The sequence below is a fragment of the Mustela nivalis genome (assembly GCF_964662115.1).
Source record: "Mustela nivalis genome assembly, chromosome: 1".
Lineage (NCBI taxonomy): Eukaryota > Metazoa > Chordata > Mammalia > Carnivora > Mustelidae > Mustela > Mustela nivalis.
In genome coordinates this window covers 18,109,208-18,127,467 of record NC_139020.1, presented here as the reverse complement: position 1 = coordinate 18,127,467, position 18,260 = coordinate 18,109,208, and the positions used below count along the sequence as shown (strand labels likewise).

The following is an 18,260-nucleotide window of genomic DNA, read 5'->3' as shown; positions in this document are numbered from 1 at the left end:
GTTCCTTTCCCCACTGGCAACTGCACTGTTCTGCTCCAGATCCTGAATGATCTAGAAGGCAGGGAGGCTGAACAATGGGAGCCACACACACGGGGCCGGGGCTGGGTCTGAATCATATCTCCGCTACCTACTAGGACCGAAAGTGAAGTGTTTGATCTCTCTGTGCCTCAGGGTCCTGCATGGAAAGTTTCAGGCCATGGTCTGGCACATAGTAAATTTACACCTGCTTTAGAAATGTTACTTGTTATCATTATGGCCATATAAGCCTTAAGAATGGAGAATTTTTGTTAAGATTTTATTTATTTATTTGAGAGCGAGGGAGAGCACGAGAGAGAGAGAGAGAGCATGAAAGCAGAGGCAGAGGGAGAAGCAGGAAGAGATTCTGCACAGAGCCGGGAGCCTTGATCTCAGGACCCTGGGCCCATGACCTGAGCCCAAGGCAGATTCTTAACAGACTGAACCACCCAGGTGCCCCAAGAATAGAAAATTTTTAAATGCTTCCAAGTTCCTTAACCAACCCCCCGCCATCTTTAAGGACTATGTGCTCTAACATGCTTTCAGAGGTTCCAGAAATGAATTTTCTGGCATCAGCTTAATACACAGTCTTCTAAGCTGTCGTCTGCCCTAGGGATGGAGACCCGGCTATGAAAGAGCTGCTCTGGGATCTAGCAGTGATTCTGCCTTATCTAGGACAAGGCGCCAATCCCAGGGCGATGAGGCTAAATCCGCATCAGACCACCACCTCTCTCGCCACATTTCTTTCTTCTTCCTCAAGGTCTGAACGTTGATTACACTAACGCACAAGAATGAGTTACTCCACGAGTCTTCCAGCAGATATGTCCCATGTGTTAGATCCGTTTTAGTCCCCAGAACCCTTTCAGTCCCCTGTGTCAAATGACCTGCTCCCCGGAAATGTCCCCCTTTTGGTAGGATGGGAGAGGTCAAGAGGAAGACGGTGAGGTCAACTCTTTAAAACACTGGAGTCTCCTATGCTCCAGGAAAATGTCCTGAAGGTGGTAAGGGGGCAAGGAAAGAATGCTGCAGAGGTCGACGTCAAAGAAGTTTCGAGCCCTGTATCCCAGCATCCCCAAAGACAAATGTGGGCAACCCGGCCTATACCTCTCAAACCGAACTCTTGACTCTGGAAGGGTCAAGAGGGGAGCTGTCCCATGGAGGAGTCACTTGGGCCATTTCTTCCTCTGTTAGGGACCCTCCAGCCTCCGCTGGATTTCGTGGGGGAGAAAAAAGCCTCGCGTTTACTTCTGTGCGGCTGCCCCTTCTTTCTCCTGTGGAAGGGTTTGTCGAGACACCCCTGCCACCCAGGCGCAAAGAGTAGCAACTTCCCCTCCGGCCGACCGAGCGCTCATTTGAATGCGTTTCCTTTTCATCACGAACAAAGGTTGGAGTCCGAGCCTGGCAGCGCGGGGGCAGGAAAGTACGCGGCGTGTGTCGGGAGAGAAAACACAGAGAGAATGACCCGCGAGAAAGGGAAAGGGGGAAACACCAGTCCTCGGGGGCGCTGGGCTTTTTCGACTTTTCCTTTAAAAAGAAAAAAAAAAAAAAAAAGTTTTTCAAGCTGTAGGTTCCAAGAACAGGCAGGAGGGGGCCGAGGCGGGGGGTTTTACAGCACAGGCGGCCGGTCGGTTATGAGTCACAAGTGGGTTATAAAAGGGTCGCACGTTCGCTGGCGCGGGCTTCCTGTGCGCGGCCGGCCCCGTCGGGCCGCCTGCAGCGTCGGGACCGGAGCAGACGCGAGCGCCGGGACAGCGGAGGCCGCCGGGCCGCCAGGTACGCCGACCCTGCCCCCGCCCTTCCGCGCGCGGCGGCCCGCGGGTCCCACGGCCCCCGCCCGGCCCCAGGGGCGGGGGCGGGGGCGGCGCGCACGTGGCCGCCGGGCGCCCGTCGGAGGGGCGCTGTCCGCGGGGCCCGGGCCGGGGAGGGGAGGGGAGGCCGCGAGGGGTGGGGGGCCGCGAGGGCAGGGGCGCGCGGAAGGGCGGCCGGGAGCCCCGGCCCTGGACGAGCTCAGCGCGCGGGGGGGCCGAGTGTGTGCGAAACGCACTCGAGAGGGACAAGGGTAGAGCCAAAGGGACTGCGTTCAAAACGAGTCCTCTTTCTTTTCTTCTGAAAAGCAGCTAGGAATCGACCTTAGTTTTCTAAGGGTTAGAATCCGAACTTACCGGATACCAGTGCCTGTTTAAGGAACCTGAGGCCGGAGCAGCACCTTCAATGAACTTTGGGATGTATTCGCTCCCGTGGTGCCAAGGGTGCAGGTTTTTGGCAGAGCACACAGAGCTCTTTATCCCTAAAACCCCTGTGGGTGTCTATCCTCCACATTTTACAGTTCCCGAGGGTGGGCCGGGTCTTTTGATTTTTACCTCATCCTAAGCAGACTTATTAGGATGATTATGAATCAAACTGAAGCTAGAATTACTGAAGCTGACGGCTGGCAAAGATCTAAATGAGAATCCAGTCCTTAACGATGAGGGACCTTGAGGCCCAGAGAGGTGAAGTTACTGCTCCAATACCACACAGCAAGTCTAGGATTCCCCTATGATTTGAAGAGGCCAACAGTATCTAATGATGGTCATAATTTAACTTATAATTTGTGTCAGATAGATGAGGTTCAGTGGAGATAGACTTTTCACATGTTATGTAGATATTTCAAAGCCCGAGTCACTCATTAGGTTCATTTATCCCCCTGAAGAAATAGTGCCTCTTTTATATGGCTTTAACATAATGGATAATCTAAATGAGCTAAGGCAGCCTAACTTTTAATAATCCTGGGACTGATCTTTTCAGTCCCAGGGTATGTATATTTAATTGCTTATCTGTGTGAACAGGAATATAAGCTAAAAAGTTGAGGAGGCAGTTTGCTGCGCATTGTCTCATTTGATAGTCATAATGATAGGAAATTGGCAGAGTAGGTGGTGGTCTGCTCGTTTTGCCCACGAGGACGTGTGGCTCACAGAATTTGTGTTTTCTCTGGTAAGGTCATTAGGTTCTTAGTGTAAAGCCTGCCTTTAGGCACAGATGTGAGATGTGGGATGTGGGATGCTGGGGGTCGGGGAGGACTCGGGACATTAAGCCCTGTCAGTTCAGGCTCATTTCCATCAGACTTTGTTGCTTCCATGATTTCGTCAGAGGACCCAAGCGCATTCAGTAATTACTTCTGTTGCACGGGCTACTCCTTAACCGTCTGTAGTAACTGGGTTTCCCCCACACGGCCAGTCGCTCACCTTGACCACAGAACAGAGCTTCCTAACCACACATATCAAGAAAGAGAAACATGAGCGCTGGCCGAGACCCGTTTCAAGGCAGAACAGTGGCATTTGCACAGATTTCTACTCTGTTTTTATTTTTTAAGATTTTATTTATTTATTTGACAGACAGATCACAAGTAGGCAGAGAAGCAGGCAGAGAGAGAGGAGGAAGCAGGCTCCCTGCATCAGGATGCAGGGCTCGATCCCAGGACCCTGGGATCATGACCTGAGCCGAAGGCAGAGGCTTTAACCCACTGAGCCACCCTGGCGCCCCTTCTACTCTGTTTTTTACCTGACTAATCATATGTAAAAAGTATAACTTAGTGGCCTTTAAAAAAAAAAAAACAGAATCTCTAAGTGTCACGTTCCCTGCACGGGAAGGCCATCATCACGTTCTGTCTGTGCCAAACACCATGCTGGATGCTGGGGAGAAGTCAGCAGGGATGACAAAAGGACAGCCCTGCCCTCATGAATCTTAAAAATCCAAGAGGTGGAAAGGGCTAACAGTACGTTGCTCTGCAAGTTGGCATGTCAGCTGCAGTGAAATAGTACTTAAACTAGTTCGGATGTGCTGTGAATTCTGTCCTTCTTTACTTTCCAATGGCCAACACGGAGAATGAATAACCTTCATCTTTCTTCATAGCTCAAGTCAGTCTTCTGTGAATCAAAAAATCCACTCCCGAAAAGCCCTCCTAGGTTTCAACTTTCAAATAGGTTTTTTGTTTTTTTAAATCAGCTATTTTATGTCATGACCAAGATCTGCCATAAAATCTCAAGGAGGTTTTTAGAGTATTGGTTCTTAAGCCCCTTTTTCCCTACCTGAAATCTAATGGAAGCTGTCTGTGCTTTGCTCAGAAATTTTAAGAAGAGAATATACACGCATCCTCACACACAATTTTGCATTCATGGCAGTGGGCTTCAGGCTTCCTTGAATCTCAGTTGTGACCCCTCTTGGGGTGGACTTTCATAATCCGTGTTCTGAAGCCAGTGGAAGTAAATAGCTTGAATGATGGTGAGTGGCGTGTGGAGCCTCTACCTCACACCTAGACAGAACACCTCTGTCCTTGACTAGTTGGCATCTCTACATTTTTATGAGTCACCAGCTGTGAATCATAGCTGAAGCTACCGATTTTAATAGCTTTACTGCTCTGGTGGTATGCCTGGAACCCACAGCACACAAGCCTGGTATTATGGGAAGGGCACCAGCCTGAGAACCATGGTAGGATTCTTGTCCCACCTCTGTGCAAATTTCAGTGCCTCGTTCTGCTCATCTCTAAAATGGGTGGCTGGGTTTGAGTCATTTCTAAAGTCCCTTAATCTGATGAAGAAATTCTATGACCCCAGCATGACTACCACCTCACTTCACTTTCATACATCTTCTAAGGCGCAGCTGGACTCAGTGAATTCATATCCTCTGTCCAAAGAGAGTCAGAGTAAGTAAGTACCAGGATCATTGACTGGAGAATGTATGGTTGTCTTTCACTGACCTTCAAAGCTGCCACATGTTGGCTGAAATTGGATAGAATAAGAAAATTGTGAAACCCTTCTTCTCAAGGATAGATGTTTAAATTTTTTAAAAGCCTCTCTCTATCCCACCTTTGCACTGACTCTGCTCTTTCTTAAATGTATTCCCTTTATCTCAGTCTCGTAAGGAAAATAGCACTTTTAACGGGATGACTGCTGTGTAATTCTCACCCACCATGAAACACGGAAGCTCTGTCCCATCAGTCTTGTCTTTGGGTTTCCAGTTCAGGGCCAAAAGCACACTTATCCTCAAAGTAACACGTCGCACGTCTAAGCGATTCAGCATCCCTGCTCACCAGACTTTCAGCAACATCAAGAACAGAGAACCGAAAGGCACAGTTCCTACCCCGACACACGATGACGTACTAGGTAGAAAAACAAACTTCATAGCAGTCCAGTAGCATGGTTTAAAATTTAGATTTGTGCCAATTTGGTACCAACAGTGCCCAGTTCTGAAAAACAGCATCCACGTTTGGCAGATGGGGGTTAAGGCAAGGGCAGAAAGATGAGTGAAGAGTATCAAACAGCTGATTTAGTGAAGTTGTGCAACTGGTGTTTGGGTAAGGCAAAATGACACACGACGATGACATCTGTGGAAGTCTCCATAATGAGAATGTTCTATACACAGAGGAAGCAGAGGAAGCTCCTGGCTATCCTAACTAAATGCTGTGCTTGGCCACTCTCGGGCCAGCAGAGTGGTTCAGAGCATGGACGCCAGAGCCAGGCTGCTTGAGTTTGTGTTCTCCAGTGCCCCTGCCCACCCACTCTTTAACCTGGGGCAGATGACTGCCCTGTCTGAGCCTCAGGGCCACCAGGGATCAGAGGGGAGGATGATCTAACTCACTCCCAAAGCCGGTCTAAGGAATAAGAAGTCCAACTCGTGCCTGGCCCAGAGACCCATATAAGTGTTTGCAATGAGTTTGTATACATGTATAACCTTGCATATTTCAAGAAACCAATTCGGAAAGTGAGATATAAATTCAATTTGTAAAGGGTATAGGTACAAATGGTCTCTAGTTCTTGACAAGGTGAATACTTGTTTGGTTGTAAAGAGTTTTTGAGAGTTTCCTAACACACTTTTTTTTTGTCTCCTTAACCCAAAGAAAAACTAATAAGACACTTCAGAAAACTCCTAAGGAAACATTTTGGTATACATTTATGATTTGGAGATTAGGATACCAAAGAATTGTTTTCCTTTGACTTGTGTTTGTTGATAACCTCTAATTTACATAGTGATTCAGTCGGACAGTTGTAAATGTATCTTGTACTTTTCAAATGACAAGTTCAACAGGTGGTAGCCGGACAGGTACCTGCAGGCCCTCAGCAGCGACCCACGACTGATGCCGCTAGTACCGCAACCAGCATCCACTGAGCCTTGACTAGGAGCCTAGCACCCATCCTCAGTGTTTCACGTTCACTGTGTCCTTCCATCTTCACAGTGACCTTTTGAGTAAGTTCTGTCACTATCTCCATTTTTAAAGAAGCAACTAAGACGTAAAGAGTTTAGTTAAATTGCCAACTATCACACAGCCAGGAACACTGCTGGGGTCAAGAAAGGAACCCAGGCAGGCTGAAAACAGCAGAGCAGGAACACTCCAAGACCTTCCACTTAGACTCACAACATTTGTCACATCTGCCTTCTTTCTCTCTGTCCCTATCCATCTCTCTCTCTCTGTTGGTGTCTGAATCACCGCTGGCATCTCACCTCTAAATGCTTGGACATGGGCACCTGGGTGGCTCAGGCATGAAGCATCTGCCTTCTGCTCAAGTCATGATCCCAGGGTCCTGGGATCGATCCCGCATCAGGCTCTCTGCTCACCACTCCCCCTGCTTGTGTTCCCTCTCTCTGTGTCTCTCTCTGTCAAATAAAAAATAAAATCTTTAAAATAATGGAATAAATAAATAAAATAAATGCTTGGGCACATGTCTCCTAAGAATGAGGGCACACTCCTCCACAATGAAATGAAAACACATATTATTACATCCAAGGATGGTTTTAAAAAACAAGAACCTAATTTTTACCCATAACTTCAGATGATTATTTCTGGTAGTATCCTCCAGCTTTATCCTATAATGGCCATGCTTTATGGAAGGAGATCCAAGCCTGAAATCCCCCAAACATAAGTAGTCCATTACTACTGCGGAGTAGCACCAGACCTCATTAGTGTATTTCCACATTTATAAGCTTCTATGATACTAGTTCTCCAAAAATCTGCATATTAGTTCAATCTCACTGAGTTGCTCCAGTGCCAGAGCCAAGCCAGTTGTGCAAACAGAAATGCCTTTGAAGTATCTCAAGCATTTACTCTCAGAACTAATGAGTGTTAGCCATGTATCAAGCTCTGAAGTAGGACCCTGTCTCTGCCCTCAAGGATACCTCAGCCCTGAGGAAGAGACAAGAGAAAATCACAGCATGGTGTGAGGCAGAGAGAGAGGGTCACACCAGGACCCGAAGAGAGCCCCGCCTCCAGGAGTTCACTGTCTGTAAGAAAAAGAAAGAAAGCAAGGTGAGCAAGCCCGTATCTGAGAAGCAATTTAAGTAGGTAGACAGTGCCTAAGTGTACTTAGGACACACATCTAGAGACACCTTGAGGAGTACCAAACATGACCCTCTTTTGGTGTGTTAAGACACTGAGTAGAACACTGTGGGGATGTAAGTAATAAAGGGTATGGTGTATGCCTTGTAACAGGGTATTCCCATATATCATAAGAAAACTTTTAAACAGGCAAAACCAAACCTTTTGTTCCCAGAACTTGCTCAGTTTTTCTGACATAGTTCCCAGTACACAGATTCCCCCTTGTTTGAAGCCATGATCACGTGTAGAGAAGTGTAAATAGAGAAGTGTAAACTGTGGCTCATAGAAATAGAAAAGAAGACTTTTCCTAGGATGCCAGACACACGGGCCCTAGTACATGTAATGGACAAAGTGGTTACCCATAGTGTGTTCCAAAGAAGGCATTTTCTAGAAATTCCACACTGAGAACAAACACTGTGAACTCAAATGGAAGAGGAGGAGGTCTCTAGAAAAGGTAACTCTTTAAAGGATGACAGAGCAGTCCAGAGTTGCTAACTGCCATCATGTCTCCTTTATCCCTTGGGAAGTTGGGGATAGGGATAGGGGTAGGGGAAGGATATTGAAAATAAATTATAAACAAAAAAAGAAAATTATTACAGTTCTCTTGTGGAAATATATTAAAACGTTTAAGTGGTTAGGCATGTGGAAAAGCTTTGGAGAACTTATGAAAGGAGAACGAATGGCCATGATTTAGAAGAAAAGAATGCATCTCCCTCCTGAGCTCTCTCCTTCCTGCCCGTTGTTTCTATCCAGGTTGGTTTGGTAACATTTTCCCCACGTTTCGGGCCAGCAGCTGAGCTGGCGGGAGGTTGGGGTAGTGAGGAAGGCCCTCCGCTGTGACACACTGGTTCAGGATGGGGGCTGGACTCGGGCTGGCTCTGGACCTCCTCCTGCTTACTCCACAGAATTGCTCTGGGGCAGATGCTTCTAACCTATTTTCTCCCCCATTCTTATCTGAGAAGTGAAGGTATTAACACTGGCTGTTGGGAAGGCTGCTTAGCTTGGACATAAGATCACAAGTGGTTTCAGCAAAAACTTTCTAGTTCTAAAATTGGGGAAAACAGGGATGCCTGGGTGGCTCAGTTGGTTAAGCGCCTGCCTCCAGCTCAGGTCATGATCCCAGAGTCCTGGGATCGAGTTTCACATCGGGCTCCCTGCTTGGTGGGGAGCCTGCTTCTCCCTCTGCCTGCTGCTCCCCCTGCTTGTGTTCTCTCTCTCTTTCTGACAAATAAATAAAATCTTCAAAATTGGGAAAAGCAGAATAATCCTCTGTGGTCCAGATTCTTTCTCATTTGTACATTCACAGTTAAACGCCACTCATTATGACGTTTCCATAGTGATCCTATGAATTCCACGTTGGTTTTCTTCGGAGAGAGTTCAAAAGTATGTCACACTTAGTTTTATGTATTAATATCATTACTGGCATATATCTTTAGAAACATTCATTTTCTGTATTTCAAGATACAGAAAGGTATGTTGTATTAAAGCTGTCTTGCATGCAAACCAGTCTTTTCAGCAGGAGCTCTTAATTTAGAAATAGTATTTTCCTTAAAGAATTCCTAATTAGGGGCGCCTGGGTGGCTCCGTGGGTTAAAGCCTCTGCCTTCGGCTCAGGTCATGATCCCAGGTCCTGGGATCGAGACCAATATCGGGCTCTGCTCAGCCTGCTTCCTCCTCTTTCTCTGCCTGCCTCTCTGCCTATTTGTGATCTCTGTCTGTCAAATAAACAACTAAAATCTTTAAATAAAAAAAAAGAATTCCTAATTAGAATTATCAAAGGATGTTAGATTTTTGTGAAAGCAGATGACATAAAGAGTTGGTCATTTTTTCCCTGGCAATGGCTTATACAGAGAATTTTTCTTAAATGTAAGAAAAAAGTTAATGATATTAAAAAGTGATCTTAGCATTCACCAAGAGGTCAGGATATGGGTGACGCTGACAGAACAATCCATTTTACTTTTAGAAGATGCATTTCTGTGCTTTTGAAGACAGGAAGACAGGTGCTACTTCCAACCGCAGTCAGTAGCAGGCCACACCATCAATTCCTTTTCACTGCTGGAACTTGGGTAAATTCAAAAGGAAACATAATATTCTTTGCCCATTTCCTGACAGCACAGAAGTTGACTTAGCTTTAAAATCAGTTACTGACAGGGCACCTGGGTGGCTCAGTCGGTTAAGTGTCTCCCTTCAGCTCGGTTCATAGTTCCCAAGTCCCATGGGATGGAGAACTGAGTCAGGCCCCCTGCTCAGCGGGGAGCCTGCTTCTCCCTCTTCCTGCTGCTCCCCCCGCTTGTGCTCCCCTCCTCTCTCTCTCACTCTTGTTCTACCTCAATAAATAAAATCTTAAAACTCAGTTACTGAGATGTAACATAAAATAATCACATTCTACAGAAAACATGATTTTTAAAAATTCATACAAATAAACAGTTTAGAAAACCAGCCACTTGAATATTTTTTGTCACAATACTAAAGGTCTTTATGAAGAATTACTGAAAGAATACACTTTCTAGGAGATTTTAGACCATGTAGGGAGTTCAAACACAGAGGGCTGAACTAACAGTCAGGTGCTACTGTTTTAAATCATCTGTGACTGTTCTAGGCTGGACATGAAGAGGGTGAGCTCTTGAAATATTTGGAGTATATCCTAATCTCTTCTCTAAATCATTCTTTATCCCCATTAAAACTTTCCCACCCTGAGTCCTCTCTCCTCAGTCCTTTATCTCTGATTCCAAAGATGACTAGCTAACTCACCTACTAAGTCCAAGTGCCGATGGGAGGGGCTTCAACTCAACCTTTTCCTTCCTCTCCAGACAACTTCTTTCCATTTCAACAACAGCTTACCGGAAACCTTGCCAGCCAACTTCCTTCTCTCACCCCAAGTATGGTACTAGTGGTAAGAAATTCAGACTAAGTGGAAGGGAAGGGAAGCACTATGACAGATGTAGAATTTTTAGAGGGGCAGGTTTTTGAGAGATCATGTTTGCAGCCACCTTTGACCTTAGGTCAAAATGGTAATCAAGAAATTGTCATTCCAAAGATTAACCATGACAGTTCCAGATTTTCTCAGGATCTGGATCTTCACATACCTGCATTAATCTTCACTGCTTATTATCATGACCTAAGCCAAAACAGCAACTTCCAAATATAAGAAATCAGAGTAACTTCTGGGGAATACCAGATATGCTTTCTTAGGCAATTAGTCACTAGTCACTTGTAGTGATTGGATCCAAATAGGGATCAACACTGAATTCCATTTTAACGCTTGTGTTTTTTACCGGTATATAAGAAAATTAAATAAATGTGGGAAATACTTCAAAGAAATTATCTGCATTTAACCATTTTAATTTTCAAAAACGTAATTTCTTTTCACCCATTAAAATGGCTTTGGATGAGAATTTGTACTGCTCCATCAATATAGGATCATGCCTGTTAGCAGAAATTGGTGTACATTCCCTTCATAACAACAAATAGTTTCCAAGTAATTGCACATTTCAGGATCAATAAACCCATGATGGCTGAGTTATGAAATTCAACCACTGTGACTCTTTTTTAAAAGAAAATTCTATGGCATGCAGTTCTTTTGGTAGGCAAATATTAAGTAGCTGGTGCTAGGAATAAGAAAAATGGGAAAATATACAGGCATATACAATTGTGGAAGGCTATAACTTATAATTCATCATGAAAAGAGATCCTTAGTGACAAATTTAGGACATATTCTGTTCTGAATATATAGCTGATACCATCTTTCCTGGCAAATCAGTAAGGTAAGAATTAAAGGATTGGGGTACTTGGCTGGCTCAGTTGGTAGAGCACGCAACCCTTGATCTTGGCATTGTGACTTCGAGCCCCACTTTGGGTGCAGAGCTTACTTAAAAATGGGGGGGGTGAGCCTGGGTGGCTTAGCCGGTTAAGCATCTGCCTTCAGCTCAGGTCATGATCCCAGCGTCCTGGGATCGAGCTCTGCGTCGGGCTCCTTGCTTAGTGGGAAGCCTGCTTCTCCCACTCCCTCTCCCTCTCCTTGTGTTCCCCCTCTTGCTGTATCTCTCTCTGTCAAATAAATAAATAAAATTTTTAAAAAATAAATAATTTTTAAAAAGATAACATTGAAATCATGTGGCCCTCCTCAAAAAAAAAAAAAAAAAATCATCCTTTAGGAAAGCTTAATTTGAGGAAAATTTTCCCCAGAGTGCTCCCTTCAGTTCTTACTACCAGAGGAAAAGTAGGCTTGCCATATGATGAAAGATATCTGGTACTATTATTTATCTAGCATATACCGAGGGCTTCACCTTGGTAGATTTTTATCTAAGGTGAGAAGGGACGGTTTTGACACTCAATTACTTTGAAATCCTAGACTTGTGCCATAGTAAAGCTTATCTTGACAATGGATGTGAGCCTACAAGTACTGTGGAGTGAGGGGTTTTGAAGCAGGTCTTCAGAACCACTCTCGTGAAGACTCCTGCTCTAATTTATATTGTGTGATCCAGACAAATTTCTCATGTATTGCCAAACACTGGAAATTATGCTTGTCACAGTCTTAACAAATGCTTAGCAGCTGTGGCTATTGATTGCTGGGTCTAGAATTACGTCCAATTCGTGTCCTACCACTCTACCGGTGGGATGGCTGTATTCTGTCCTCACTGCCTTGTGACAGCATCTTCTGCCCAGTGTCTTGGCTATTAGCCCAGCCTTTGTTGTCTGTGATCACTAGTTTTCGTTCAGACACAGAGCAATTCTGTCGTTGCTTAACTTAGTTAACAAGCCTCGTCAAAAACACTGAGAGTGAGCTCAACTTCAATACTCATGGGCCTTCTGGCCAATCGGATTGTCTACAAGTCTACTGAACATACTTTTTAAAAAGCTGTTCTCGGATATTTTCTCCTTTCTTCTGTTTATTGGGGTTAATGTTTTTCATCTCTCATTGTTTTTAACGATTTTTTACGATTGTTTTACGATTTTGTAGTAGAGTCAAACTGCTCATTCTCTGCAGTTTTAGGAATTCATCGTGCCTGAGAAGTCTGTCTAGATACATGTACCACAGTTTCTGCTTGAGCACTGAGATCAATGATGCTTTTCATTTCAGCATACCTTCAGAGTCTGAGCCAATAAAAAGAAAGGTGTTAGAATGTTTAATACAGTATATAGCACATTGTGAAAAACATTTGTCACTTTTCTGAGCACTCTAATCAATTTGTGAAAAAAAGATGAAAGACAAAAAAAAGAATCCAACTATTATACTAAATGCATTTTTTTAATACCTGTGTTCAGATGTCATCTTTAAAGAACAGGAAGAAAATGTGTGGGTGGAATAAGTATGCTATTTACCTTTAATATGAATTAGAAAAAGCTCTTTAAAAAAGGTTTGAATTATATTGGTTGGAGAAGAACCAACATAAGGATATTAATATTTATGGAGTATTTACTATATCTAAGGCACTATGGGTAGGGGGGGAAGTTATTTTTACAGTCTTTATTGACTAAAAAAAATCTGTAAAAGGCATTAAAATCCTCAACTGACATCATTTGATTCAAAGCTCTTCATCTTTAAGTTAATTCATCTCAAAAAAAAGCAAAGGTAAGAAAAAAATTACTATCAGTAAGAATGATATATTTCCTTGGTTTGGAAATTTCCAAACCACGATATTCTGCCCTGTCAAAATACATTCATTGGGGAATTTTTTACTTTAGAATTTCTTTTGAACTTAATCACAGTTTTTACATCTAGCTGGTTTCATGATTAAATAAAAGAGAAGGTGATTCCCCTCTTGTATGGAGGAGACCACATACTTGAATAGTACTCTAACTTCTAGGTTCTGCTATAGTAGCACTGAAACCAGAAGCTTGTGGGAGAAATGTCACTTTATCTGAGAGAGTAAAATCAGACTCTAACAGGAAGTAGCAAATTCATCTTTTTCTTTTTTCTTACTCCACTCACTGCTGAAGACAAGAAGTTTGAGAAACAGTACTTTTTAAGTCATACTTCCTTTACGTAGATCAAAACCAAAGCCACTGGGTGGTGCTTTCCCCACGGGAATCTCTAAAGAGCAAATGGGGCCATTTAATGATGGATTCATTAAAGGAGGGACCCCGCTGCGTATACCACACCTCTTGAAAAAAATAATAAAGCTAAAGCCTCAACTGTTTACTACAGAATAAAAATCTAGCCCGAATCTGACCTTTATAAACCAGGTGAATTCAGGTTTAATTTTCACAAATCATAAAACACTATTTTGAATGTTTTGGCCTTTTACTTAAATGATCTAGTTCCCAGGTAAAACTTAAATCAAAAACATACTGTCAGAACTCAAGGGTCGCCTCTTTACATTTTAGCGTGTGGCGACTCTGAAGAGTTGTTTTGGTTTTGTTTTAAAAGAACATAATACATATGCATAAGTAACTCCGAATTTAAAATATAGATTTGAAAATAGTCCTCAAATACACTTAAAGGTAAAAATGCCTTTTAATCGCCAGTTTCCCTACCCTTTTCAATAAATTACTTCCTGGGATTCAGTGAGCTCACTCTCTGTCTTAAAAGGAAAATAAAGACTGTTTTTGCTTTCAGATTTATATTCCCTCACTCCAGCTTTATGACTGCATGTGCACACACAACCATTTCTCTCTCTCTTGCAGGTGGCGCAGACCAGGAAGGGGAAATCTGTGGTTTTAAATTCTTTATGCCTCATCCTCTGAATGCTGGAGGCTTGCTGTAGGCTGTATGCTGTTAATGCTAATCGTGATAGGGGTTTTTACCTGCAACTGACTCCTACATGTTAGCATTAACAGGGTATAATGCCTGTTACTAGCATTCACTGGAACAAATTGCTGCCGTGGGAGGATGACAAAGAAGCATGAGTCACCCTGCTGGATCAGCTTAAGACTTCAGGCTTGATTGTTTTTGTTAATCATAATCTGGTCACCGAGAAGTTCCACCTTCAGTTTTTAAGAGAGTAAGGTCATTCAAAAGATTTACCAGCAGCATTCTGAATGCAACCACTTTTACATGAATCTTCAAGCCCACATCTTTGTTTTTATTTTTAGTGAAAAATGTATTTGCGTAGTTTTTAATTCAAAGTTATGGTGTGTTCACTGTAACTGTTCAGCAGCACTCTTCATAACTCAGCTGAAAGACATATGAACTAAACATATTCTGAAACAAATTTCTAGAATATCTCTGTAATTAAAAATTAAAAGGACCCTGCAGTTGCATCATGGATGGCCCAGCAACATTTTTAAACAGATTCACAAGTTGGCATTTTTCCCCCCTCATTTAACAATTTCCTATTTAGACAGTAAACACTTTTATTTGAATCTTAAGGGGGAACTGTATGGCTATGACAATGAGTTTTTTTAGAAATGAAATATTTTACCAATTAGCATGGTAAATGATGCCTGAGATAAACCTCTCTCTTTTCCCTACAAGGCACAAAGGCTTAATAAAAAAAAAAAAAATTTTCATATTTGAAAAGAAGTCCCAAATCTAGGTTCTTGAGTTTAATAGCTTGGCCACATAATCATGTTGTGGGGTCAGAGAATCCACTTTTCCTCTCAAAGTCTGTGTGTTCATCCACAGAATGGGGCTAACACTTTACAAGGTTGGTGTGAGGCTTATGTGAAATAGAACTAATTTGTAAAATAGAATGTGTTACATTAATGTTTTAGTAAAATTCATCCAAGAACTTGTTACCCCCCACACACACTTTGTTAGAGAAAAGCGAATGATTTGATTTACAGAACTGTTCAGATTTGGATTTCTCTGCAGCTGGTTTTTTTTTTTTTTTTCCATAATTGACTATATCATTTACAAATAAACAGTTAATCATAATTGTTAGCATATTTAGCGATACTTGTATTAGCAGCTCTTCTCAACATTTTGTCAGTTGTAAGCCAAATAAACCTCTTTTAGTCACTTAGTTGATTTAAAATAATTTGTTATGGCCTTTTTTCTTTTGCAAAGTATAAACTGTAATTTCAGAAGTCATTTATGCAAAAAAACAAACCCAAAAAAAGACAATGGGAAGAAATTATGAGAATACCAGCGGGAACAGTCCTGATCCCCAGGACGTGGTAGTCTCATCTCAGGGCATCCCCTCCACCTGGCCCGCATTTGTGCTTGAGTTGTGTGTGCTGCCAAGATAAATTTCTCCTTTTTTTTTTTTTTAAAAAAGATTTTATTTATTTATTTGACAGAAAGAGGGGGGGAGAGAGAGAGCACAAAAAGGGGGAGTGGCAGGCAAAGAGAGAGGGAGAAACAGGCTCTCCACTGAGCAGGGAGCCTGACTGTGGGACTCAATCCCAGGATCCTGGGATCCTGACCTGAGCCGAAGGCAGTTGCTTAACCAACTGAGCCACGAAGGTGCCCTAAATTTCTCCTCTTAACCCTGGAGACGGACATTTGGCTCCAAGGAACCCCAGAGTCGGCACACCACATTGAAGGGAGTTCCTTCAGACCATGCATTTATCTGCACTGCTCATCTCTAAGAGGAGTCCTTGTTTGGAGTCCCAATTCTCCACACCCCTGCTTGCTGCCTAGTCAGAATGTTAGGCCTGGAATAGACTCATCAAGTATTACGTTCCTGCTGTGATAAGGAAAAGCCATGAATATCGAAAAGTCAGCTTAAGAAAAACTCTGCCATGAGGGACACCTGGGTGGCTCAGTCAGTAAAGCATCCAGCTCTTGGTTTCGGCTCTGGTCATGGTCTCAGGGTCCTGGGATCCAGCCCCACGTCAGGCTCGTGCTCAGCACAGAGTCCGCTGAACATTCTCTCTCCCTCTGCCCCTGCCCCTGCTCGCGCTAAGTAAATAAAATCTTTAAAAAAGAAGAGAAAAGCCATGCTGTGAAAGGCTTTATTTAAAGAGAGCTTGAGTACATGAAACTTGGGTGAGTTCCTTAATCTCTGTGAGCCTCAGTTTTCTCACGGGTGACATGATAGGTCTATTTCAGGAGGACGGGGAGCTCAAGCGAAAGAGGGCGTGTAAAGAGCGCAGTGTCTACTACACATTACGTGTTAAATGAACACCGGCTTTAACACTTCCAGATTTTGGTTATCAAATCCAATGGGCTCTCCCTGACGGCACACTAGCTCCAACCTAACCATAATCCCATGGTGACAACCCAGTGAAGCGAGACCTGCCACGGGTGCTGGGTGTTCTCTGATACCCAGCTCTTCCTGATTTCCCCATCTATTGGTTCTCTTGACCGATAGGCTCAGCTGTGCCAAAAATTCTTGGAACATGCATGACACTGGGTGTGTCTTTATGTTGGAGAAAGGGGTAAGTAGCAAGTGTATATATTTTGAAGTGACAAACTCAGGGGGCCTGAAGTGAAAGCAGGTGCCGTGGCAGATGGAAAAGGTAAAAGGAACCTGATTTTGTACACAGAATGCTGAACAGAGTGAAGCATGACATCATGCAGGACATGGTTTCTTTAAAAAAAAAAAAAACAAACTTTGAATATTGAATATCAAGACAGTTGCCTAGGATCTGACCCACTTCCCTAGAAACTTGCTGAATTAGAGACTACTCACTCTTAGCAAAAAGACTCAGTAACTAAAAAAAAAAAAAAAAAGAAGAAGAAGAAGAAAAGAAAGAAAGAGAAAAAAGAAAAAATAGAATAAGGATGGGGAAAGAAATAAAGTCAGGGAATTCAAGACTATAAACATGGAGTATGAGAATTTTTCCAAAAATAAAGAGATGACAAGTACTTTGATCAAAGAAAGTAGGGAAAACTTCTGAAGAAGAAAAAGAGCTTGAAGAAAGTAAGAAGTCTGATAAGGAATAGCATGGAGGACATTAGGAGAAGGAAAGGAAAGTGAGTTGAGGGGAACTGGAGGGGAGACAAACCATGAGACACTGTGGACTCTGAGAAACAAACTGAGAGTTTTGGAGGGGTGGGGGGTTGGGTAAGCCTGATGGTGGGTATTAAGGAGGGCACGTATTGCATGACCTTGGACTAGCCATAAAATGCATAAAATGAATCTTGGTACACTGAAAATATAAAATTAAATTTAGAAAAAAAAAAGAAAGAAAATAAGTCTGTAAATGGGAAGCACTCAAAAGAAGTTGGCCCATTAGGTGGTTTTTCAGGTAATATTGACTAGGAAACAGTGAAATCAAGAGTAAAACTTGCACCTAACTGTTCAGCTTTCCACTCTGGACTTCAAATTCTTTCACAGCAGTAAGGGTAAGGAAATAATGTATACATAGAGGGTTTGGGTTTTTCTGGTACTATTATAACAGATCTAAGTGTTCAGGAGGAGCCTTCATCTGCTTAATCCATATACTCCTAACCACTGGAGTACGGATTTGTTTTAGATAGATTTCTCAAATATCACTCTTCTACGCTTCTTTGCAGTATTCAGGGATTTCCCAGGTCACCGGCTCTAAAACACTCCATCACAATTTGTTGTGATGTATAAATGACTGCACTAGAACAGGCGTATCCTAGAGGCCAATCCACTGTCTTGTAGGTTTATCTCTTATGCAAATACTTACTGACTTAATCACACCGTTACTATTCCAAGTCCAACTGTCCAAACAACTTAAGTTTAAATATACTGAACATTTTACTCTATACCCACAGGCTCAGAGAGGTGATTTTTAGTAAATAAAAGGTCATTACAGCAAACAAATGACTGAAAAGTTCTACATACAGGTGAAGAGCTGGGGCAGTGATTCTTACTTTGGAAACATGTCAAGGTGCAGGCTCTCAGGCTCCCACTGCAGAGCTGTGATTCTGTAACGGAGCTCAGGAAGCGACCTTTTACCAGGTTAACCAAGTGATCCAGATGCAAATGGTTCCTAAATCAACTCTGAGAAACAGCGGTTTATACCCAGTGCTACTGCTGATGTGGCAACCAGGAATGGCGCCCAGCAGAAATCCTGCAACACGCAGATGTAATTCGGT

The 18,260-nt window shown here is 43.0% G+C and overlaps 1 protein-coding gene across 1 annotated transcript; it reads left to right on the top strand.

Annotated features, from left to right (window-relative positions):
• Positions 1-856: 856 nt before the first annotated feature.
• Positions 857-15,279, top strand: LOC309846512 (uncharacterized protein). The gene is made up of 2 exons (XM_082695469.1): positions 857-1,788; positions 13,988-15,279. Exons 1-2 carry the CDS (start codon positions 1,170-1,172, stop codon positions 14,065-14,067), a joined length of 699 nt encoding a protein of 232 aa, XP_082551595.1. The 5' UTR covers positions 857-1,169; the 3' UTR covers positions 14,068-15,279.
• Positions 15,280-18,260: the final 2,981 nt, after the last annotated feature.

Coding starts and splice junctions, on each gene's coding strand:
- LOC309846512 (XM_082695469.1), top strand. CDS start 1,170: ATGGAGGAGTCACTTGGGCCATTTCTTCCTCTGTTAGGGACCCTCCAG. Junction 1,789..13,987: donor GGAGGCCGCCGGGCCGCCAG/GTACGCCGACCC, acceptor TCTCTCTTGCAG/GTGGCGCAGACCAGGAAGGG.